The sequence below is a fragment of the Vanacampus margaritifer genome, chromosome 17, assembly GCF_051991255.1.
Source record: "Vanacampus margaritifer isolate UIUO_Vmar chromosome 17, RoL_Vmar_1.0, whole genome shotgun sequence".
In the NCBI taxonomy this organism is placed as follows: domain Eukaryota; kingdom Metazoa; phylum Chordata; class Actinopteri; order Syngnathiformes; family Syngnathidae; genus Vanacampus; species Vanacampus margaritifer.
Window position 1 is genome coordinate 11,991,280 of NC_135448.1, and position 26,123 is coordinate 12,017,402.

Below are 26,123 nucleotides of genomic sequence, written 5' to 3' on the forward strand. Positions count from 1 at the left end.
TCTTATTTTACCCAGTGCAACCTTTATGGCATTTACAGTAGTCTTATTTTATATTACATTTCCCTCCCTAAGCTTTATGGTCTTATTTGACTGTTTGTATCTGAATTATTTTTTGCTAATGTAGTTTATCAAGAAAAATGTTGGCAATTTTCTCAGTAGAAAAAAAAAGCAGCCCTAACTTGACTAATAGTTTCATCACAAGCTGTCATTGCATTTCTGTGCGTGAATGACAATGAAAATGGAGACATTTTAATACAATCCCCGAAACAGCCGACGATAAGGGATGAAGCATGAGTGACAAATCCTCTAATTTCACTCCTAATATCCTTCTTTCTTCATTTATTTTTTACATCCTGGCAGTTTTATTCTCCGTTTCTGGTATTCATATTGGACTCGTGTGAATTGGCACGTGAATTAAAGATTCATCGTTTAAAAACGCAATATGTAAATGCAGCATATTGCTCATGGATTTTGTATCACTGCCGTCAGTCAAGTGTCATCGCTTTCCCGCCGGGGTTCAATTCGCAGAAGATTCTAGAAAGCTTTTAACGCCATAGAGCATCAGTCAATCAAATGGAAGGGATACTTAGCCAACGTGTAGTACATTATGAAAGTTTGGAAATAATACAGTAACTTTTAATGCGAGTTAAAGCACATCCAGTATGCATTTATAAAAATGAGACAATTAACATATTAGTATGCATTTAAAAAGTGTTTACTGTAACTCCAAATCATTTTGTGATTATTATGAATAATATTGTTGTATCTTTGAAAATATTTTTTTATTTGATATTAGGGGAGACCGGGTCTAGTTGTATCACTTTTTTATACTTTTATCTATTTCTTGAAATCAATACATCATATATAAACAAAATGTATGCCAGATGAAATATATATTTTTGTATTCATGTACATAATTTTCATACTTTGTGGCAGTGCACATGTGACATTTGCGCCACTAGTGGGTAAGTTGTCACACTATATGGGGTAAGATGTCACACTGAATTTTGCAACGAATAAACCAAGGACAAAATTATTTATCCCTTTTCTCCAGTTTTTTTATTTATTTTATTTTATTATTTTTACAGCTAGAGAAATATTTTGTCATTGATCTTGAAAATGTACTATAGTCATTGAGCAAACTAACATAAAATATTATGAAATAGATGAGTCCTCAGGAACTGCTGGCATGTATGTCATGTGCTCTCAGCCTGTTTTGCTTCCCTTAAACTGGAACTCTGAGATTAAATTGATTTTTTTTTTAAATAAAGCATTTCGGTTAATAGATTGATGAATGGTTCATCATGAAACTTAAACTAGTCCTGACGTCGGCATACTGTAGTTCCAACGACAACAACTGGAAAATTCATTTTTAAATAATGAAACAAAACGTAGCAAATTAATTTTCTCATCTGTAGGGCAATTCTGGCATATGTAAACCAAGTTGCCAGAGGTGCATTTTTCATTGGCCCATTCTTTGCATATGTGACGACAAACCCCGAAATGACTGGGACTAGTTGCTTCAAACTACCATGTTGGCTAATACTTGCTCTAGTTTAAAGTTAGCGTAAAACCAAGCAATGAAAAGATGCTTAAATCTCTCTTCTAACAAGTCCACATGATTTGCTGCTAGAATTTGTCTAAGTACGACACCTGTTTCAAAATATATGAAGTTGAAAATTTTTACTTTAGGTTGTGCAAAACAGATCACTGGCACTCATCTCAGCTCACATTGCACAACCCCTGATCATTTACACGAAGAAAACTAGAATTCCACTTTTTCGTTGCGCCCTCTGGTGGAGAAGAAAATTGCAACGTGACAACTTACCCGCGATACAACTAGCCCGGGTCTGCCCTATGCGATTATGAATTTCTTTTTATTTGATGTAATTATATTATAGGTTTGTATTCACTTTTGTACTTTATTTCATGTTCTAAAATATGCAAAACACAACACCCTAATTATCTCCAAGATGCATTTGCAGTGGCAAAAGTAGAGATTTCAGCAAAAAAATAAAAATGTTTTAATCCAACTTGAGGAAGCTTAATAGCTGGGAGCATATTTGCAATGGCTTGCTCTTAATGAGCACACTGATGGGTGAAGGAGGAGCAGCTTGTCGAGGATATTGGATCTCCTGAGAAGGAAATAAAAAATGAACATGAGCATAATCCGAAGACGGAGAAGAAGAAGAAGAGAAAGAAGGTGACTCGTGACACACAGTGGGCAAATTGTCCCGTCTGAATTCTCCTCAGTTTCTTCATTAAGGAGCCCGAAACGATCAAATTACTCAGAAAGGAAGTGCAGGGTGTTCCACTCTTGCGTCCATCTCGAAGAATGAAGTGCGGCAGGTTTTCTTCACGCCAACCTGTCCTCTTTGGTTTCTTTCCCGGCCCCCTCTTTTCTCTCTCCCCTCAGCTCGGGTTAAGTGTTAATGGCCTTCTATGGCTCTCTGACGTTATTGCTTCATTTAGTTTGAGCGGAATGAGCCTTTAGAGCCAATTCATTCCCCCTCTTCTCATTTAACCTTGGGGATGGCGGGCCAGTATGGCCGTTAGCAATGCCGCCTCCTTCCTCTTAATTCTTCTTCATCCTCCTCCTCTCTCTCGCTCTCTCGCGCTCGCCTTCTCATTTGCTTTTTTTTTTTTTATTCGCTCCCATCACGGCCCCTCGTCTGCCCCCGCCGGCCGTCGCTGTCGGAACGCGGCCGCCGTGTTGAATGTTCACTTACTGACATGGGTGGCAAGAGTGCTCACAGTTTGGACTTGAGTAAAAAGCACAGATGTTAAAGAAAAAAGGCATGTACTGATTCAAACCATCTACCTAACTAAAAGTAATAAAAGGAAATGTAGAGTGAAAAGCAAAAGTGTATTTTTACTGTCAATTGCTGTTTTTCACTCACTTGCACTGTGACACTTTAAACAATAAAACAACAAAAATAAGACGGGCAGAATCATTATTTATTTATTTATGTTTGAGTTGACTCAAGTTTGGACATCAGTGGCTGTTTTACATGCAATACAATCCCAACTGTGAATTTAGATTTGCTTGTATACTGTACAAATCCATTAAAGTGGAAGTCAACCTGAAATGTTTCTTGACAATAGTATGTTAAATGTGACCTCACTTTTTCTAAACATGACATTCTGATTAATATTACATTTGTGGAATATGACTTATGCAGCAAATCCGGTCGTTTTTATCCATCTTAGGGGGCGGCCATTTTGCCACTTGCCGTCGACTGAAGATGACATCGCAGTTGCTCGGGGCTCAGGCAACGACCAATCACAGCTCATCTGATTTCTGAAGCTAAGCTGTGATTGGTCGTTACCTGAGACCTGAGCAACATTGATGTCATCTTCAGTCGACAGCAAGTAGCAAAATGGCCGCCCCCTGGATAGATTAACTCTTTGACTGCCAAAAACGTTAAATAACGTTTAGTAAAATCCTACAGAGGAGTGCCAAAGACGTTAAAAGACGTTTGTAGAAACAAACTTGTTTTTTCTGATGAAAGATGAGAGTCCAATCTTTCATTTGGTAGTATGTGTGTTTCCATAGTCCAAACACATAATTTTCTGTGGCCCTTGAAAGATCAGTCAAAATGCTTAAATTGGCTGGCACCCACGGCATCCCTTTTCTGAAAACGTCGGGCAGTCAAAGAGTTAAAATGGCAGAATTTTGATACTTAAACTCACACAATATTAACCAGGATACCGTATTTAGACTAGTAGGGCTACATAGAACATATTATTGTCCAAACATTTTTTTTGGGGGGGGGGGGGGGTGATCATTAAAAAAATCAGCAATATAGTGTGACGTGAAAGATGAACCGTGATAAATTGTACGTTCACTGTATTCCCCAACCCGCCTTCCATCACTGACTACCACCCGAGCTACTCTCACCTTCCCCTTTTTTTTGGCGGCGCTTCATCATGCAGAAATCCAATTCTGCCGGCTCATTGGCCAACGGGCCGCAGACGGATTGGCGAGAAGTCGGAGCGCGGCGACCAATTAGAACGGGCGAGGCGGAGGCGTGTGACGGACCGGCGCCGGCGAAGACGGCGGAGCGAGAGACGGATGCTTGCTTGATCGCCGACCAATTAGAGGGGAGGAGAAATATGTACATGCGCACTACACCGAAAGGAATAACGTTACGCGTGCCTTAAAAGTCTGAGCTACATATTTCACGGCGGCCATTACATAACGCCTTTCTGGTGCGCTATGGTTATGTTCTCACCATGTTTAATGCCGTGTGAACTGTGCTGATGCGGCCTCATGGGGTTTTGCATAAAAGAGCTTAATGGCCGCACGTCCATCACGCAACATCTCGCAGTAAGGTTTTGCTTCCCCCTTTCCAGCTTGATTTCAAGAATAATTGATGGCGTGTGTTCTGTACCACAACCAAAATGGAGCATTTTTTCCAACTGTAGCATTCAGTCACAGATATTACAGTATGTTTTACAACTTAAGGATGGCAACCTCAAATTGTCAAAAATAATACCTTTCTCTCAAATGCATATTTTGTATTGGGATTATGCATACATCTTAAAAATATATATAACAAAAGGCTTGAAATGCCGGCACCTGTCTGCTTTGATTCATGCAGTTTCAGTGCCAGCTTAATTGCTATGTTGAAAAATAAACAACAAAAAATAGTCAAGTGATTGGTGAAAGGGCAATCATTACCATTAACAAGGCAAATTAGCGCTCAAGTTGGACTGCGCGTCGGCATTGAGGTCACGTCAATATCTCCACTCTTTAACGGCAGATTTAAGCCAGGGAGATGCTTGTGAAGTCCACAAGCGGGATATTGAATCTGGAAATCTGGAGAGAGAAAAAAATTCCCCTCCAGCAACACAGAGGGAGAGAGAGAGCGATAGAACGAAGGGAGCAAGCGAGCTTTCAATCGCTCCCCGAGGGTGAACTCAAGTTTGAAATATTCTTACACAGTTCTCGGCGAGCATCAAAGATGTGCTCATTATTAGGCCGACCCTCCTCCCCCGAGTGACCATCATCTTTCTCCTTCTCGCGCTTCCTGTTCTTGCCTCGCTATGGTCTCACATGAAACAAAAAAAAAAAAAGTGCTGTTTGAATAATTCCTGATCAGAGCCTTGCTAGCTTTGTGCTTCTCGTCACCTTGATACATTCATGAACTAGCAGTCAAATTCCCAGTAGAGTTTGAGCTGTTTTTTTATTCAGTGATATGATTGTTTGTGTGTGTTATTGTTTTGTAGGTATCCTGCCAAATCTCTTTTTTTCTAACCATGGGTCATGAGAAAGTGAGTGATGAGCAGTGTCGGGAACATTACTTTAATAAAAATAATTATTTATAGTTACTCATTACTTGCTCAAAAAAGTAACTGAGTTAGTAATTAAATTACCTCATAATAAAAATAACGTATTACCAGGCAAAGTAAATATTTTCACTGCTGTAAAAAACTTGAATAATTTTGATTTTATTTTTATTCTATTTACATTTTCATTATATATATATTTTTTACATATATGCAAATGATTCAAATTGTCAAGGCTAGGTTTTCATTGATTTTTGTGATTATTTGTCACACAAATGTCTCACTCCATAATGATAGATATCATGTGTACCACTGCCAATTACTACACTAATCAGATTATTTTTTTTTTTAAATAATAATAATAATTAAAAAAAAAACTTGATAGATGGTGATTTGTGGCACATATGTCACCTATACGTAATTTGTGGACAGTCCTAGCACAGACAGTTAAGAGAAATGCTATTAACTATTAATTACCTTAGGCAGGTAATTTTATGAGTGTGGCGCTATGACTTGTATTTTTTTCATAACCGTCACGGTGCTTGTGAAGTCGCAAAGTCCCATAATGACTCTTGGTGGAACAGAATTGTCAGCAAATCTCTCCTCATGGCGGCCATTTTTCGGCAGCTCTCCGACAACGTTATTTTGACCAACATCTGTCTTGTCAAACACCGAATCTAAATCTTGCTAAAATGCTACACAACATCATTCAGTACTCATTTCAATGGGGAAAGTTAATTTGAGATATGAGTGACTTGAGTTGCGAGCACGCCCACGGAATCAAACCGTAAAACTGGAGATGTTTGAACAATTTTGACAAATAATAAAATTGGTTCTAATATATATTTCCTGTGTGCTGCAGGTCATCCAGATTAACTTTGAGGAGTTTGACTTGGAGATCGCCTACGACACGCTGACCATCGGAGATGGAGGGGAGGTGGGGGATCCGACCACCATCCTGCAGGTGTAAGTACTTCTATCGCTTTATTACGAGCAGCGATGATCACCTCATCACAGTGGTGGAAATTAAGCCTTTTATTTCCAATTCCAATGAAATGTAATGTCTTCGCTTTGCCGCAGCCTGTCGGGCAGCTTCGTCCCCGACCTGATTGTCAGCATGACCCACCAGATGTGGCTCCACTTGCAGTCGGACGAGAGCGTCGGATCCATCGGCTTTAAGATCAACTACAAAGGTTTGCAATACACAGGCTTGCAATGTAAAAACACGGAATTGAAAAACCTGACCAGTGCACGTTCGAAAACAAATGCATCCTCTCAAGTCAACAGCCTCTCAAATTTACATCTGCAAAAGTGACGAACCTGCGAAGTGCAAATCCCCGCGAGAAAATGCCCTCACCAATATGCGTCCTCACGTTTTTGTTTCGTCTCATGTTCTGTTGTTTTCCAGCAAATGACCCGTCCCTATTTTCTTTGAGGTTTCATTCTTTTGTTTTATTCCTGCTTTTCTCTCGCCTTCACTCCCTCTGTCTGATTTCATTTATCTATTATTAACGGCAAGTTCACCCACCTGGCAACACTTGGTCTCTGCCGCCAGCTGCGAGGCACACACAACACACACATACGCACGTCCCCCCCCCCCGCTATAGATTTGAGGCAGCGCTGCAACATTATTGACATCAAATTTGCATTAAAGATTCAGCGAGTTTGTGCCTGGACTATGAATACAATACACCCATTCGTCATTGAGGCTGCACAGTCCATATGCAGAATTTTAAATATGGATCCATTCCGCAGTTTATATTTAGCTCCTTAGCAACATTGCAATTGCAACCTTTGTGAATATACTAATGAGACATATACCAGCACATGTATTCATTTGCATTTTAGGATTTCAGTAGCCTTGATAGCATAAAAAAAAAAAAAGCGGTATTCATCAAATAAAGCCTTCAAATAGTATATTGGGCTTGAAGCGATATTACTCTTTGAATTGGTTAATATGTAATATCTTGGACAGATAAAAATCTAACATTACTGCACCATAATTCTTGGGGATGTTCCCCTATTTCGCGAGTCTTGATTCCATCTCGTCTGAGATTTTATATTACGTTCTTCATCTGCTGTTTTACGGCTTTTAATATGTAATTTGTTTTACTAGCACCAGAGATGTCAAGGTGTCTTTTAACAGGTTATGGCGACTGTCCTCGTGCAGGGTGGGCTCACATGTTGATGTACTGTTTCAGGGTTAATCGGTGCCCTCTGCAAAGTTAGGGAGGGCGAGTTTTTTTTTTTTTTTTTTTTAACTATTTTCACTGGTGAATAATACGAAATTTGGTGGAGGTGTCTATCAAAACAGAGCTCATGAAAAAGTCTCAATGACCCATGCTCAAAATGGAACAGGAAGTTTCTATGTACTACTTGAAAGCAGCTCTGGATCTTGGGCCAGCCTGGCTGACAAATCATAGTGTCACAGCAAGACTTTCAGGAATAGCAGCTCACTAAAATGTACGTTTGATGGGCAGGCACTCTATAGACCCAACCATGTAACTCCATAAGCTCACCTTAAAGGGAAATTTTCAGACCTCAACGTTATCGCTGACTTGTCCAAACCAATAAAAACAATGTCCTGCAGTATCATTTTAATAACAAGGAGGATCCGTCTGGGAGAGACCAACCAGACCTAATTTAATTTGGCACTCTGCGTATAATTTGGAGGACAACAAATCTTTTATGAGCATTGTTGAGCTCATTAAGAGCCACTTGTCACTCGTAAAACACACACGCAAAAAAAAAAAAATCACTCGTGTGAATGCTTTTGGGTCCTTCAGGGCCCCCCCAAAAGTGCCGTAGTGAAAGTCCCTAATTATGAGTATCTTAAAAATCACGCTTGGTGGGCCGCGAGAGATACTGAAATATGACTTTATAAAATATTCAGTCATAGCATCACTATAAATTTCACTTGGTTTACAGTCGATGTGCTGTCGAGGTAACCGGCGAAGGGCGCTTACTTCATCACAATAGCGTCATCGGGATATGATTTTTCACTCATGAATTATTGACCTGCGGTAATAAACTAACAGGAAGCAACAATGTTCCTGCTACTTAATACGACATTGGCTTATGTTAAGAGCATGAGTTCATGTTTCCCTCTGTTTTACATCATGTTGCCGCTGTGGTGTTTTTCTGTCATGCTAACAACTTTGGTTTGCGTTGCCGCTATGCTAACGGTAATGTTAGCTTGTGTGCCGCCATACTGACAAAGTCATGTTGCTATTATTCATCTGAAGAAAAACTTTAGCTAATCTTTCCATTATACTGACATAATACTATATTAGCTTGTGTTGTTGTTGCCACCTGCCAACTTGCTAATAACATTAGCTTCAGTTGTGTCATACTAATTAAGCTTGTGTTACCACCATGCTAATGTCAATAACCATATACTCGTTGCTGTGATGCTAATATTAGTTCAAGCAAAGAGCAAAATTAGCTTGTGCTGCTTTTGTACTACTTCTAACAACACTACTAACAACAATATCAGCTCAAAGTCCTGTCACGCTATCAACTAGCAGTTGTGTCTTTGCCATGCTAACACTGGCTCATTTTGCTCCCACACTAACGACAACATTAGCTTTTGCTTGTGTTGTCGCCGTGGCCCTACTAATAACATTAGTATATTAATGCTAGCATTGGCATAACACTTTTTTTACTGATAGCGTTGCATAGATTTTACCAGACATAATCTTACCATAACTCTTTCAAAGATTAAAATATCAACATTTGTCAAACACATTATTCGATTCAATATGGGAACGTGCTGGACCTCTCCGCCAATAAAGACACATGTGGAAGATGCCTGGGGAAAAAAAATCTTAAAAACGTAGTTTGGAGGTCACTGGGCAGAAAGCAAGAGCACAGTGTAGGAGTGTAAAAGCATATTTCCCGCCCGGTGACATGTCTGGATCAAAGAAAAGACCCCAATTATTACACGCGGCACCGACATCCCATTTAAGCAGGGCTTTCCAGGAACTTAACTTAACAGCAAATAGAGGCAAAAGGTGACCAAGATTTTTGCGACATTGTCAAAATGATCTCTGTTCTCTACAAAAATGACTGTAATCTACAAACTGGACTACCAAATTGTAGGAAAATTGTTTAAAGTGCATCAGGGAAGTGAGTGTCAGGTCTTTAACTTCACAACTTGTCAGGCCATCATCCCGCCTCCTTTTCGGCTGTGTTACTATTGAAGGTCATTATATTATATCCCATAATCTACGCATCGGTACCCTTTTAACACATAATTAAATTATATCTCAATAATACCAGACGCAGGTGAAATGAATGTTCACACCTGTGTGATACTCTTCCCCATTTACATAGTTATTATCCCGCCTCTCTTGAGCCTCTAATACAATCTCAAAAGTTGGAAATGTCTTAAGTGAGCTGTAGCATCTTTCACACGGACTTCACTTGAAAATACCGGGCACGGAAGAAATTAGTGTTTTGGTCCACCTTGCTTATATATCACTAATGGTGCTTAAGTCAGAAAATTCTTGTGTTTGGTGCCGTGGAGGACTGAAACATAAAAGTGTAGGTAAATCACTGCTTTTCACAAGCCATGTAAAAGTGGCTATTCCCTGCCATCCCTGTAAATTGTTTTACGATTGTTTGACTTAATCTCTTAATGCATCCTGACTTTTGTTTGTAGCGCGTAAAAGCACAAAAAAGGGGCAAAAAACGGGCAGTTTATTACACGGAGTAAAAGCTCAGAGCGCACAGGTACGAGATGCTTTTAGCATCCTAGCGGCTAAATCAATTTCACAGTGGTCACAAATGCAGCCTATGCATTTTGTTCTTGTTTTTTTTCTCTCCTGTCCCCTTTTGCCCAAATCTCATTATCCTTCCAAAATCTATTTCCTTCCCTCTTGGATCTTTAAGTGCCGTTTTATACCAGCACACATTACATGTTGTATTCCCTTGAACAATTCGGCCCGGCGTGATGGAATATTATATGAGTGGGGAAAACAGAGCGGCAAAACAGAGCGGCTGGTTCAATCCCCAGACACGTTGGGGGATGGGGGGAAATGCACATACGTATGTACATGCACGTTGTAAAAAATGCCTCGTTCCGCACACTACACACACAATGGTATTGCATGTGTCGTACTGTAGAAATATTCCAACAAAAGTCATTTGTTCTCCATTCTTGTGTGTTGGGTGCTGTGATTGGTGGAGTCGGCGCCTCTCATAAAGACGGTGTCATGACGGAAATGAATGCAATACATCACAAAACACACACACAGTGTGTACAAACAGCTAAAACGCATCACCCCCCTCCCTTCCTGTAAATAATAGTAAAAGTGGGAACGTCGCGGCAGAGGAACGCCAGACCAAATACATTCCCACAAATGCCATCCAGCGACTTTTTAAAAAAAGACTTACGGCGACACGGTGGCATTTCACCTGGACCCAAATGGGGATCCGTCTAACCTTATTGCCAGACGGCCGACGTTAATTCCTTAGAAACGCTGCGCGGGGAGTGATGGATTCGAACCCCGAGTCGTTCGTCTGACGCAGCAAAGAGAGAGCGACACGATTTAGTGTGACGTGTAAATACACCGCGGGGGGTGCCGTGCTTTGGGTGTCCAGGTTTGAGTCTTGACTCGGCCCGCATGAGGGACGAGCACTAAAAAATAGTTGGATGAAAATAAACTGCGTAGTGGTTAGAAAATCTCCCACATAGTCTCTTCTGGGTTTGAATCTTTGTGTTGAGGATATCGCCGGGTACTCAGGCTTCCTCTGATCCCAAATCGAACCCTTTCCACCAGCAAATCTGTTTCAACAATTCAATTCTTTTTTTATACTTCACCTTTTTCCCCATGACGACTCTCTCGGATTCTTACACTAAGCCATTCCCCGAGCAAATTCATCTCATGTAGTGGTTGCTTCCCGTAGACCTTCACGGTCTACAAACAATTTGACTGCTGCTCCTAGCTAGTATTATAAATTTATCCCCATACATTAGTTGGGGTGTTAACAAGAAAATGACTAAAATCTGGTCAGGTTTTATGGACCCTAGATTGTCCTCTTTATTGCGGTTAGCAATGACTTTGGTCAGATGGGCTCGTGCCTGAGGCAACAACATTGCTTTTATTTTCTTAGCCATTTCGCTCTCGATCATCGATAATTTTATACATTTCTGTGGCACCTTTTTTAAAAACCTCAAAAGAAGTGTTATTCCTGCCAAAGGTTACATTTCTCACACAAGTGCGCGCCGTTTTTAACAAGCAGCCCGGTCGCTTGCCTGCGCAAAAGGCGACTAACGGTGAGTCACACTCTAAGTGTTTTCCCAACACGGCATCTCAACGAATGCGAGGTGTGCCACCTCGTTAAAAAGAGAAAACGACGAGGCGGCGGATCCTTTATGTTATCTTTTTTTTTTTTTTTTTGTAGCAGCTCCCCTGCGAGGAGCTAAATCCACAAACGCCTCAGCCCATCTCTCCTCCCCACTGGTTTGTTTGTGTATGTGTGTGACTCCCAAAGTGATGTCCCTAAAGATTCTTAAAGGAGACATACAGTTTGTGCTTTCATTTCACAGTTAAAATGTTCCAGGTATTTATGTGTAAAAACCCTGAGGATCAAGAATTCTAGGATTCCTTTACAAACCCTAGTGACTTGCTAAAATTATCCATTTTAAAGGTTCAACCCCAAACATTTTTTTTTTTTTTACAATAATATGATCTAGGGAGCCCCACTGGTCTAAACATGACATCCTGATTAATATTACTTTACTATTACTACTATTACTATTATTATTATTATTTGTGGAATATGAGTTAAGCAGCAAAATCCAGCTGTTTTATCCATCTCAGGGGGCGGCCATTTTGCCACTTGCCGCCGACTGAAGATGACATCACAGTTGCTCATGGCTCAGGCAACAACCAATCACAGCTCACCTGTTTTGTGAAGCTGAGCTGTGATTGGTTGTTACCCAAGACCTGAGCAGCATGGATGTCATTTTCAGTCGACAGCAAAATGGCCGCCTCCTGAGATCGATAAAAATGGCTGGATTTTGCTTTATAACTCATATTCCACAAATGTAATATTAATCAGATTGTCATGTTTAGACTAGTGAGGTCACATATAACATATTATTGTCAAGAAATGTTTAAGGTTGACTTCTCCTTTAACAAAAGTGGGCCTGTCTCATGTAAGTGAGTTCCATATACTGTTGGACTAATAGCGAATGTCTGACTTTCATTACCAGGACAACTGAGAACCCTAACTATGACAGTTTCTACTTCAGTGTGGCGGAAAAAATTTAATAAATAAAGTACCCCTAAAGACAATGCAAAAACGTCACCAATCGTTACAGAAATAGACAAGGAGAGTTGTGGTGATCCCGGGACGCCTCTCTATGGAATAAGGGAGGGCGACAGCTTCCTGAATGGCGGCATCCTGCGGTTCGAGTGCCAGTTCGGGTTCGAGCTGATCGGGGAGAAAATCATCTCCTGCCAGGACAACAACCAGTGGTCGGCAAACATCCCTATATGCATATGTGAGTATTCCCCAATTCTGTTGCGATGCTGATAACGTTCAATCTGGGCAGTCGCCATGGCGACCGAGTTCACCACGGCCCAGAGCAGATGATGACCGGCAATGATGTGGAGATGAATATTTAACAGGAAGCTGCTTTGTGTCTTCCCCACCTCATCCCCGCAAAGTCCCCTGCATGTCCAACTTCACAGCTCCTTCTGGAACCGTCCTCTCGCCCGACTACCCGGAAGGCTACAGCAACAACATGAACTGCGTCTGGCTCATCCAATCGGAGCCGGGCTCGCGCATCCACTTGGCGTTCAACGACTTCGACCTGGAAGCGCCCTACGACGCGCTCACGGTCAAGGACGGCGAGACGGGCGACGCCGCCGTGGTGGGCAGGTTCTCGGGCGCCGAGAGTCCCTCGCACCTAACGTCCAACACCAACACCCTGAGGCTGGAGTTCCAAGCGGACCACTCCATGTCGGGGAGAGGCTTCAACATCACCTATAGTAGTATGTGACGGTTCTTCTCCTTTTTTAAAAATGGACATTGATGACCAGGGGGTCGTAATTAAGTTGGAACGCGCCGTCGAAATCTATGCTAACCAAAGGTGGCAAATCCATGTACAGAAAGTAAAAACCCTGCCACAGTTTGGCTTTAGCCCCTGATGCTAGCTAGCTAGCTTCCTAGCAGGTAAACGAGCACCATGGGAGCTAGCTAGCTCTCTGATTGCTAACAAAGTGGTAATTAAAGTAAATACTTCTTCAAAAGACAAAACATACACCTTTAACATTGGGGTAAAAGATAAATTATGAATTGTTCTACCTGTATATTACAGTGAACCCCGCCACATATTTGTTTGGATTTTGTTAAATTTGCATATATCCTGTCCTCCATTAGTGTCTTTGCTGGTTTGGTGCTCAGAGCAAAGCAATAAACGTATTACTTAGGCGCCATCTGTTGAAATGTTGGTGTTGTTGTTAGGTTCGATTTATTGATAGTGCTTTTATGATAGCCAGTTTTGTTGGCAGTTCTTCAATGCACCTTGTGCACGGTTAATAGTGGCACTGAAAACATGTTTCTGTTCCAAAGCCCTTATGTCTACATTGCCATTACAATTTGCCCGTACATCTAGATTGTGTGTAAATGCCAGAAGGTGAGTTTAATGAGCACTCGTGTAAAACGCTACTGCACTTATTGGTTTGCCTATTTGGGATCTCTCGTTATTTCGGCTAGAATGCTAATTCTATTGATGGAGGCGGTTTGTATAGTGAGTAGTTGTTTATGTAAGATCAGTTGTTGGGGTTTTATGATCGTCTCCTTTTTAAGTGTTTTGTTATTATCTTGTGGCAACTCTAGGCAATTTGCTTTTTGCGGTAGGGGTTTGTCCCCCCCCACACCCCACCCCCCTATTCCCTGCAAATTGCAGAGATTCAGTAAATACAACTATGAGGAAGTATCGCTCACTAAATAACAAAAATAATAAATAAAATTAAATAAATTTAAAAAAAAAAATCATTCTTTAAAAGAAAATGAAATGAAAGGGGGACCGAAAGGAGAAAAAACTATAATATCTGTCCCTAATCAACACACACAAAAACTAAAATCAAAAAAAGTCAACACTGCAATATTGGATTAGTGTGGTCTCTGTATCCAACGACACAAATAGCACGTTTCTGTAAAAGAAAAATGGGTTCAGTGTAACATAAAACCTTTATTACTTGTATAGGAAATATAGGAACAAACAAATTATCAAAAATAATTTAACCATGAAGTCCAACTAAATACATTTGGATATGTCATAAGTTTGAAATATCCACTTGTAATGTATTTTTTCCAGAATGAGTTTCACCTTGTGTACTCCTTTTGTCATGTCTTTTGAAACGCATGTGCCAAACTTCACAACATAATTTAGTTTTTTGTGCAGTAACTCTCATGCGATGTGCCAAAAATTGCTGATTTTATACTATTCGTTTTGAGCACAACAGAATGAGAAACTCATAAGTGTCACATTCTCTCTCTATCACGGCTCTGATGTTATTTCCCAAACATACTACGGTTCTCGATGTTATATCTTCTACATCCAGCTCATAAACAGTGGTGTAGCATTTGATTATTTTCCAAGCCGCTGCACTCGTCTTTTTTTTTTACTTCTCCTTTTCGGGACCGTTTGGAAGTCGGGACTGGACCGACATGTAATACGATGAAGCGGACTATATGCCCAAGGCGGGCACGCTCGCATGACTTTTATCAGCGGCCCGATTTGCTTTGCCGGAGTCCGCCCGAGCAAGCGAGGAGGCATTTGAGCAAAATCCTAAAAAGGACTAGCTGAAATATGGGACAGACAGATTACAAGGGGACATATTTTCCAAGGCCACCGCTTCCAAGTCATAATTTCCGAATTTAATCAAAGTGAAGATGCCTGTAAAATATGAGTTTTTTACCGTCTAATGACGTTTCAAAGCACAGTCCAATAACTATCTCAATTCTTTCTGTGTCCCCTTGTAACTTTTCACCCCTAAAGCGTTCGGCCACAACGAGTGCCCGGACCCTGGCATTCCAATCAACGCCCGCCGCTTCGGAGACAGCTTTCAGCTGGGCAGCTCCATTTCTGTGGTGTGCGAAGATGGCTTTATCAAAACCCAAGGAACCGAGACCATCACCTGCCAGCTGGAGAGAGGAAAGGTCATGTGGAGCGGGCCCATCCCCAAATGTGAAGGTAAAATGTTGACTCACTATTGGATGCACTTGAATGATTTTCTCTGTCAATATGTACAGCTATTATTTTTAAAAATATATTTTTTTTTAGAAAGGGACGGGAGCTTATGAATGTTCTGGGCTCCTGTTTTGTTGCCATCGTGGAGGCCTGAAAATTAAAGCCTTTATTTTTATAATATTTTCCAAACAATAATAACAATAATAATAATAATAAATTATAATAATTTATCGTTTTTAAATGTATTTAATAAAGGAAATAAAATAAAAACATTTTATTTATAAACAATTTTATTTTTGGACTTCGTCTTCATTATGGATCGAATAACATGTCTTGTCGATACCGATGTTGCAAGGAACTTTTAACAAAAGAACTGTTCTTCAGTATTGAATTTTTTTTTTTAGGATTTCATACAAAATTAACTATCAACTAGTAGAAACATTTACATCATTGCATTTAATTTTTTTTATATATGTAATACACTCATTTGTCATAACCCTAAATAAGAATTAATGTTAATTCTTTGTTTGCATTTCTAGCCAAAATTGCAAGGGTTTGTAGCATTAGTACTTAATTAAAAAAAACAAAAACAAAAAAAACTGACATTTTAAACCTTGCCTTGGATTTATGGCAAAATGTAGCATTTTTAGTGAGCCTCAAGAAGAGTTTAATGCCAGCCATTTTGTGCAATCTAATATTTGTGACAAGCTATCAATAAAATAATGAAGTTAATTGCCTCCAATTAACTTGTTTTTGTTCTTTTTAGCAAAAAAAGGAGCAGGCTGGCTGAACGGGTTGGACGAAAGTGACACGCATTGTTCTTAAAAAACAACAACAAAAAGCATGGTACCAGCATATACTATTTAAACCCAAGGACAACATAAATTGCCCACGGGTCGGTTCTAAAAACAACTTAAGTGACTTAAGAATAATTTAAACCGAATGTTGCAGTTTATTTATCAAAGTTAACATGATAGACATTTCTTAATATACCAAGTATTCTATATTTGTTTAAAAATAAATTGTGTACAATGAGGGGCAGGGAAGCGGCGGTGGGGGGTGTTAACCGAAATATTTTCAAAAAAGGTCATTTTAAAGCTGTCATTTTAATACTACTACTAATATTTTTGCTCACAGTTATCATACCGTCATAATGTAATTACAGCCCATTTTGGCTATTGTTCTTGAATGTGAGTGTTCTGTATTACTGGCTAACGTCCGTTTTTTTTGTTGTTGTTTCTTCCTTTTAACTCGGTGCATTTGTGTGCTTTTTCTCACTTGCGTAACTGAAAATGTGATGCTGCAAAAGTGAGCAGTTTGGGCGAAGTCGCAAGCTGCGGGCGACGCCGAGATGGATATTTTGGATTTGGGCTTTAGTCAGATTGGGTCCATCCGCCACGCGCTCCCCCCAGCAGGAGTTAGTGTTACGAAACAAAAGCAACTCCGCCACTATCCATCTGCTGCCTCGCTGACACTCGGGTGGGTGGGTAGTCGTGTTCGAATCCAGAGGAGGCTGCGTGGAAATCTGTCCAGCACCGGAGGGATCCGAATGAGCTTCTGTCCATTGTGGCGTCGAACAGTTGGCGGAGTTCATACGGAGCATGTAGTGCTCCCAACTGGGCCGGCAGCTGGGATGACCTCACAATTCACAGCCATTTGTCCCGTTTCCTCCTCCAGCTCCATGCGGCGGACACTACTCGGCCCCCAACGGGGTGATTCTGTCCCCGGGGTGGCCCGGTTATTACAAGGATTCCCTCAGTTGCGAGTGGGTGATCGAGTCGGAACCCGGGCGGTCCATCAAAGTCACCTTTGACAGGTGGGTGGGCCTCAATCAATCAATACAAATTATATGTACCTGTTAAACTTTCAGAATAAGTATGGCTACCTGTATAGACATTTTTTTCAGTATCCACTTAGTTATAATGCAAAAGCAGGCATACCGGCAAGATGCGCTAACCGCTAGCACACCGCGTTGCCCTAATCCTGCTTATTGCTATGCAAATAATTACATCCATATACCCAAATACTCTCACGGAGAGTCGATGACAGCACTCCAAATCTTTCCCCCGCAGGTTCCAGACAGAACTGGGTTACGACTTCCTGGAGATCCACGACGGCCCCAACCTCCTGTCGCCGCTGGTGGGCTCCTTCAACGGCACCCAGGTTCCGCAGTTCCTGTTCAGCAGCACCAATTTCCTCTACCTGCTCTTCACCACCGACAACAGCCGCTCCAATGCTGGCTTCAAGTTGTTATATGAGAGTAAGTGTGGAAATATAGTTCGAATAATAATGTCCTTTTAGAGTTTTTGTGCCGTTCAATAAATACAGTAGCTCAAAATTAGACACCAAAAATGTTTATCCATACAATAGAATTTTATCTAACGAAAGCCCACTAGCTTAATGCTAACATGTACTGTAAATGTCAATGGTGGGCTCTCTGAATTAGCATACTGTATGTTGTACATTGATCTAACATTGAAATTAATCAATTACAAGTTTTTGATGATCACACCCACCAGATATCCTTTCGAACCTTGATACCTTCTGTCAGCGGTCACCGGGATTTATTCTATATTCCAGGCGTCACGGTGGACAGCTACTCGTGCCTGGATCCCGGCATCCCCGTCAACGGGATCCGCTACGGGCAGGACTTCTCCATCGGGTCCACGGTGTCGTTCGGTTGCGATTCGGGCTACAGGCTGAGCCACGAGGAGCCGCTCGTGTGCGAGAAGAACCACTGGTGGAGCCACGCTTTGCCCACTTGTGACGGTAAGTGACACGGGTGGAGAATTCGATTCATCGTCTTTGATGTGCCGCACCCCTCGTAAACTTTCAATATGTCGCCATGTCAAACCCTCTTGTAAACGTTCAATGTTTCTATGCAGTGCGCACCTTAGTTACGTTTCTTTTGTCACACACCTCGGTAAACTTTTAATATTTCTGCACGCCGCACACCCAATAAATTTTCACGGTTTCTAAGCATCACTTCGATGTAGTAAACTTTCAATATGTCATTTAATGCAGCGCACCCAGTAAAACTTTCAGTGTTTCTGTGTGTCAGACCCCAAAATAATTGTTCAATATGTTTTTGTGTTGCACCCCATTTCACTTTATTTTGTTCTTTTGTAAACCTGACTAAACTTGCACCACTAATAATCTTTAAATCTAAGTTTCAATACATTTCTTCATTTAGCACCTGTAGTAAAAAGTCTTATGTGTTTCAGTGTTCTACACCTCTAATTAATTTTCAGTGTTTAAGTGCTATGTGCTTCAACCTAGTAAACATTTACAGTAATGTTTTCCAGTATGCCAAACCTCTAATGATTTTTTGAAAGCTTTTATGTGCCCGCACCCCTTGTAAAATTTCATCACATTCTACAGCTGTTTTAAATTTTCAGTTTCTTTGTCTATAGTAAACTTTTAATTTTTCAGTGTCGCACTATTTCTATGCACCGTACCCTGAGGAAATTTTCTGTGTATTTCTTCATTGATCACCCGTATTAACCTTCATTGTGTTTGCCACACCTCCAACGATTTTGAATTTTCAATATTTCAATTTTGTTACACCCTAGTAAGCGTTCAATATTTACTGTATCTATGCACTACAACTGTAGTAGAATTTTAATATAGTGCCAGGATTTGCACATGTACGTTTTCAATATTTCTTTGCGCCGGGCCACAACTCCAACTTTTGGTTTTACATATTTCAATTTGTATACCATTATACCTTTTTTTTTTTTTTTTTTTCCTGGAGAGCTCAGTATTGTTCATTCGGTAATTTTACCGATTTGACATGTCATCATCATTGCTCTCCTTTATTTATTTTTATTTATTTTTATTTATTTTTTATTTATTTTTTATTTTTTTCAATTTTTTTATTTATTTATTTTTTATTTTTTTTGTATGTGGGTGATTATGTGTATGTGCGTGTGTGCATGCGTGCGAGTGTGTGTGTATTCATTAGCTCTTTGACTGCCAAAAACGTTAAATAACGTTTAGTAAAATCCTATGGAGGAGTGCCAAAGACGTTAAAAGACGTTTGTTTCAAAACAGAGGTGAAACTAACCATTTTCTATTGTTGATTACTCAAAAACGGAATAAGGTAGAAACAAACTTTTTTTTCCGATGAAAGATGAGAGTCCAATCTTTCATTTGGTAGTATGTGTGTTTCCATAGTCCAAACACATCATTTTCTGTGGACCTTGAAAGATCAGTCAAAAGATCAGTCAAAATGCTTAAATCGGCTGGCACCCACGGCATCCCTTTTCTGAAAACGTCTGGCAGTCAAAGAGTTAGTTCGCCTAAAACCTATTAAAAATATATGTATGTATACCATTATACCATTCCCTAAGCAAATGTTCAATATTGCCGCTGCTGTTCACATGAACACTTATGTCCATTTTGATTTATTTTATTTTTTTTACATTTTTTGTGTTTTGGAAAATTGTTAAGGGTGCAGCACTGAAAACTAATTGAAGGTTACAACCAGGTGCTAATATATCGTTGCTGCTATGTGAAAAACACTTATGTCCATTTTCCCCCCATTTTTTTGTTGTTGACATTTTTACGTTTTTGGGATGTCTTGCATTCAGTTTCATCAGAAAAAGGTAAAAAAGAAAAAGAAAACGGGGGAAATAAAGGACATAAGTGTTTTTCACAGGGCAGCGACGATATATTAGCACCTGGTTGTAACCTTCAATTAGATTTCAGTGCCGCACCCCTAACAAATTCAATGTGTTTCTGTGTTGCATCCTAATTGCCGTTCGTCATATTTATATGCGTCACGCCACTCGTAAACGTTCAATGTTTTTCTATGTTCCGCACCCGTCGTAAACTTTTAATATCCCACACGCCAAATCCCTTTTCCATGTTTTGTCTTGCACTCTTAGCAACAGTTGAAATATTTTTTTTATGCACCGTGCCCCTCATGAACTTTCAATATATTTCCACAAGCCCTCAGTAGTATGTAATCGGAAGATGTAAATTTGTGTTGAATCAAAAAAATTAATATTTCTTAAATACTACAAAAGTATTCATTAGAGTTGTTAGAAACCTATTCCTGGTGTTGTAATGACTGAAAATCAGGCAAAAATACTGATGCCTTGTTTAAAAAACATCTTTCCAGCTCTCTTGCACGTTCCGTGTGAGCTGATTGATGCAATAAGACTCTTTGTCTCGACGTGACGCTAATGCGACGTTGAGGGGTTTTTTTTTCGCCCGAGAAAAGAAAGCGAGGACCGACATCGCAACTGACAGCAGATATTGAAGCCGAACCAGCGGGGAAAAAAAACAAAAACAGAAGACAATCAGAATCCAAATTTCTCACCCAGCTCAGCATTCAATATTCACAGCTTCCTGGCAGCAAAGTATAAATAAGTAATGTTGCAGTGCGATGCGGGCGTGCGCTAGTGTCAGAGCACAAGTGTCGGGTCTGCGCCTTTTTGTGCAACGTGGACTCATTCACACAACTTGCTCAAACTTATTTTTTGTAGCAGTGCATGGATTGCTGATTGTGTTAAAAACAATAAATGCAGGATTGAGTTGGAACATGCTACGTTGTTTTCAATGTCCTGGTCCGATTCTTTGCACAACTCTCTTTAGTCCGTGACCCTCCGCAAGGTCCTTTTCCCAACTACTGCTTCCCGACCTTATGGCACAGCGGTGACGGCGGCCAAACTTCTGTGCCGGCATTGCAGTTTTTGAGGCTAATGGTTTCCACTGGGGCTTTATTGCGACTGCAATGATGAGGCGACTTGTCCGACTGTAAGACGAAGCAAGTGGAGCGAGCCGCAATGGAGCCGCGGCCCATATGCTGCATTAGTATGCATAATGTCAGCAGCGCATCTTTTTCGGAAGGGTCCCCCCCCCCCCCCCCGTTTCAACTCGGGAGCGCCACTCAATGCATAACAATGTGCGTGGCTGAATGCCCGTGGGGTCATCTTGGGGTCATTCTGCCTCGTAAAAAAGATAAATAAAATCACTTTGCCTTGAAATCTACATAAAATCTACATAAAATGGGTTGTAACCAGTAATGACATGTAACAATTACATTGTTACTTTACTGATTTGCCACGTATCTGTTTTGGGTTGGGCCATAGGGTTAATGGTTGTTTTTATGATGTTGACAGTTGCTATGTCCCTTGTGATGCAAGTTGTTTGGCCCATAAGATGGTAATGTATTAGCCACTCTTAGATTGTCTAGTCACTCTTATTTTGTAGTTACAGTTACTATGTCTCTTATGATGATAACATTGTCAGTTGCTATGCAGTTGATATGGTCCTTTATTAGCCACTCTTAGATTGTCTAGCCATTCTTATTTTGTAGTTACAGTTACTATGTATCTTATGGTGATGTTGTCAGTTGCTATGGTCCTATATTAGTCACTCTTAGTTTGTCTAGGCACTTTTATTTTGTAGTTACAGTTACAATGTCTCTTATGATGATCATGTTGTCAGTTGCTATGCAGTTGCTATGGTCCTATATTAGCCACTCTTAGATTGTCTAGTCACTCTTATGTTGTAGTTGCAGTTACTATGTCTCTTATGGTGATGTTGTCAGTTGCTATGCAGTTGCTATGTTCCTATATTAGTCGCTCTTAGTTTGTCTAGGCACTTTTATTGTGCAGTGCTCCAGCACGAGTTACCGAATGACACTTTTGTCAGTGCGTCGACGTTCCTTAACCGAGTTTTCTCTCTGCACGTCGAGGTTTCCTCTCACTACTCTGCCATGCAAGCTCTCATCCATGCAAGCTGTTCTTCCATGTGTTGGAGGTTGCTTCTATGCATCCGGCACTGATGTCTTAATCGAGTTTTTTTTGTGTGTTTTCTTTGACACCATCTGAATCTAGCCCCGTTCTGTGTTGTTTCTTTGTATTTTTATTTTTGAATACTCTTTCCCAACTCTCATGTGTCGTTAGCGTTCGGGTCCACACCTCACATGACAGTATCTGTACTTGAGCATGTATTTTATATATATATATATATATATATATATATATATACTGGAAATACATTGCTACACCTGTAGTAAGTGTGAATTGTGTTGATAATAAATTGGGATATTTAATACCACTTTATTTTTTTCAGATCGATACCAGTACTAGTACTCAATTCTGGAGTCGTCACAGATGCCAATTAATGATGCCATTAATACTTCAGTTACAAAAAAATGTACCCCAAAAGCAATGACAGATCAAAAGAGCCTATATATCCCAATATAGCATTTTCCTTAAATAATGGCAATTTTCAAATTTTCGAATTTCTAATGTCTAGTTTCTGATCACAAGATGTCCGCCAATACCGTTGCGAGTATTGATACCTTAATAAGACCAGGTATCGGCCCAATACCGATACCTGAGATTGGTACTTGCCATCTCTATTTCTTTTTTTTGTTTTTTTTGTTTTCTGGTACTTTCTGGCCATCTCTTTCTATTCACACCCCTATTCAACATTCTATATATATATATATATATATTTTTTTTTCAATGGGTCGTTGCTACTCCTAGCCAACTTCTATCCATCTCATTCTATTTGTTTCACTACTAATATTTTTTTAAAGTTTCCCTGTGTCACACGCATATTTTTATACAAACGTTCTATTTACCGTGTGTCAATGTGTGACAGCCCAAATAAAATAAAAAAAAATTGATATGTTATTTCGTGTTAGTAATTAAAGTCAAATAAAGCTTGCTCCAATAGATGTCTCTCCCATTTGCGGTTGAGTAAACAAACATTATCCACCAAGTCTCACTCCAACTCTCACATCCGTGCAGCTCTATGTGGCGGCGACGTGCGGGGCCCCTGGGGCACCATCCTGAGTCCCGGCTATCCGGACAGCTACCCGTCATCCCTCAACTGCACCTGGACTGTGGAAGTCAGCCACGGCAAAGGCAAGAGTCACTCGAGCGTTTTGTATAATGTCACAAACGACACGCACACAAAAAAGAACAACTTTTACGCTTCTGCCTCTGACAGGCGTCCAGTTTCAGTTCAACTCGTTCCACCTGGAAGACCAGCACGACTACCTGCTGGTCACGGAGAACGGGAGTTTCCTGCAACCGCTGGCTCGCTTGACCGGCAACGAGTTGCCTAGCAACATCAACGCCGGTCTCTATGGCAACTTCAAAGCCCAATTACGATTCATCTCCGACTTCTCCATTTCCTACGAGGGCTTCAACATAACGTTTACTGGTAAAGTCTCTCAAATGTCTTAATAGATACCGTATTAGCACTTTTGCCTTGGGTAATACCCATCTCTTGTGTAAGTATGTCAAATTATTCGTAGCACAGTGCAGTTGAGGATTTTGGGCTTTCCAGTGAAAATTCAGGATGAACCTAAAATGAACTCAAACCTTCACTGGGAAACTTAATTTGACCTTATTTAAACTTTCCACATCTTCATGAAAGCTTTTGTTTTGCCTGTCTTTATACTGCATGTTGTTTTTACGGATACATGAACAAAGATACATCATTTATTGCAAATAATATTTGGACCAATTAAGGGAAATTGCCGCCTCTCCCGGTAATGATCTCTCACGGCACAATGGTTCCGTGCAAAATGATACCGTTGCCTCTGGTTGCCAAAAAGTAGCTGACTTTATTTCTATGGAGCTTTTTTGCTACACAGGAAGAAGCACACACAAAAAAAAAAAAGAAGTAACGGCGCACAAAAGAATCCCAACAAGGAGCCAATGAAAGGTAGCACTTAATAGCGCCAAATGTGGAGTCTGAATGGTCGTGATCACCCGCTAAAGGCTGATAGGAGTCAGAAATGCTCATGCTGAGAGTGACTCATATGTTTCTTTCGCAGAAAATATTTGTGATGGGTTTAAAGTTCAAACTTTATACAAATTATGTAATTTCCAGGGAAAATGCACAACTTCATATCCTGCTGTTTGCAAGCCCGTGTTGGAGGTAAAGCGTCATTAAAAAAGAAAACAGAGGTTTGACTCGGTGGTGCCTCCAGCAAACGGTGTCTCGTGAGAGACTCGGATGCGATATGGCAACCCAAATGTGTTAAAACTTTGGCTGGCGGTTGAGACAAAAGGCGGTGCGAGTCCGCCGACGGGATTAAAAACAGACGAGAAAACAAAAGGGGCGGCTGATTGGAGCGTTGGCAATACACGTGGCCAGATGTCGTATTAGGAAATTTGCAAAAAAGAGTGCTTCCGAAATGGGATCCAGTGCAGTGTAATCAGGCCCAGATTGACTTTTGTGGGCAATACATGGCCGACCGATTTCAAATGTAACATCATAAAATAATTTTAATAGGTGTAAGTTTTCTTTTTTTTTTACCTTCAAAATCAAATTTTTTAAGTATAAAATAAAAGCCCAAAACCAAGATTGGTGACAGAAGTGGGATCCATCCATCAATGTTCTCCTCTGTATGTACTAATTAGGGTCGTAGGGAAACTGGAGCCTATCCTAGCTAACTTTGGAAGAGAGGCGGGGTACACCTTTGACTGGTCGCCAGCGGTCTAATTAGGCCCAGAGTGACTTCTCACAGCACATTGCTGTAACACACATATGAATTATGTGACTTGATGTTGTCATATTGAAAACTTTTGAAAATCAGAGTATGAGAAGACAACCAAAAAAAAAAAAAAACCTGTAATCTTCTTGTGTTTTAATTGGTCGCCAGAACGTCATTATTAAAGCAATCATGGACTGCTGGTGCGCTTGGATTGCTTCAATCTCTGTCTGCACTCGGGGAAAATGTTCCTGCCATCCAGATGGCGTCGACTGAATGCCGGAATGTCCCCACAGTAGTGTCACAAGACATCTGACTTGCCTTTTGCTAGCACATTCTCATATAGTGACTATAGTGGTTCTACTGTACAGAGTTCCCCTGGTGCACGGTTTGGGTATTGCAAACACATGGCATGATTTTTTTTTGTTTGTTTAATGGATGAACAGGTAATGAAAAACCACTAGCTTAATGCTAACATACAGTATACATTCACCATAGAGGTGCCCTGTAAATAAGCAGTGGTAGATCCTTTAAAAAAAAAAAAACGGACACTTTAAAACCGACCACAGGGTAAGCAGTAAAATAAAAACACAATGAAGACTTTTAATCAAAGGCACATTTAGATTTTCACCCATAACAGGTGGTGGTGCTTGATTGTCTCACCATGTGTGAAAACCAAGGTTCCATATGCTGTTAACATGTCCATCATTTTTGCAACAGAGTACACGCTGGAGCCATGCGAGGATCCCGGGACGCCGCGCTTCGGCCGGAGAAACGGTTACAGCTTCGGCATCGGCGACACGCTGACCTTCTCCTGCAATATGGGCTACCGCCTGGAGGGGGCGCCGGAGCTGGTCTGCCTGGGCGGCGGCCGAAGGATGTGGAGCGCGCCGCTGCCGAGATGCGTCGGTATGTGCGCGCCGTGCGTTCGACGGTTTGATTCACAGTGAGGGCAAACATCACCACAACGTGTTTTTAATACGAGCCATTTAAAATAAATTTTCCATGTTATTAAATATTTTGATGGTAATTGCTCACACACTCGATAATTTGACTCCACTTAACCGTGGTGCTGCTATTAAGCGTGCTAACTTAAGGGCATTGGCGTTGTGTGCGTTCACACAAGAACTTGCCATATTTGATTGAAATGAT

At 40.6% G+C, this 26,123-nt stretch overlaps 1 protein-coding gene across 1 annotated transcript in view; it reads left to right on the top strand.

The window, feature by feature from the left end:
- The window catches only part of csmd3b (CUB and Sushi multiple domains 3b), a 346,686-nt gene that overhangs the window by 254,578 nt on the left and 65,985 nt on the right, over positions 1 to 26,123 (top strand). The window contains exons 14-24 of the mRNA XM_077547793.1: positions 6,155 to 6,258; positions 6,373 to 6,485; positions 12,623 to 12,805; positions 12,972 to 13,298; positions 15,311 to 15,505; positions 17,180 to 17,318; positions 17,575 to 17,762; positions 18,083 to 18,271; positions 23,275 to 23,391; positions 23,477 to 23,692; positions 25,692 to 25,880. Of these exons, the coding sequence (XP_077403919.1) occupies positions 6,155 to 6,258; positions 6,373 to 6,485; positions 12,623 to 12,805; positions 12,972 to 13,298; positions 15,311 to 15,505; positions 17,180 to 17,318; positions 17,575 to 17,762; positions 18,083 to 18,271; positions 23,275 to 23,391; positions 23,477 to 23,692; positions 25,692 to 25,880 (1,960 nt within the window). The remainder of the gene's footprint in view (positions 1 to 6,154; positions 6,259 to 6,372; positions 6,486 to 12,622; positions 12,806 to 12,971; positions 13,299 to 15,310; positions 15,506 to 17,179; positions 17,319 to 17,574; positions 17,763 to 18,082; positions 18,272 to 23,274; positions 23,392 to 23,476; positions 23,693 to 25,691; positions 25,881 to 26,123) is intronic.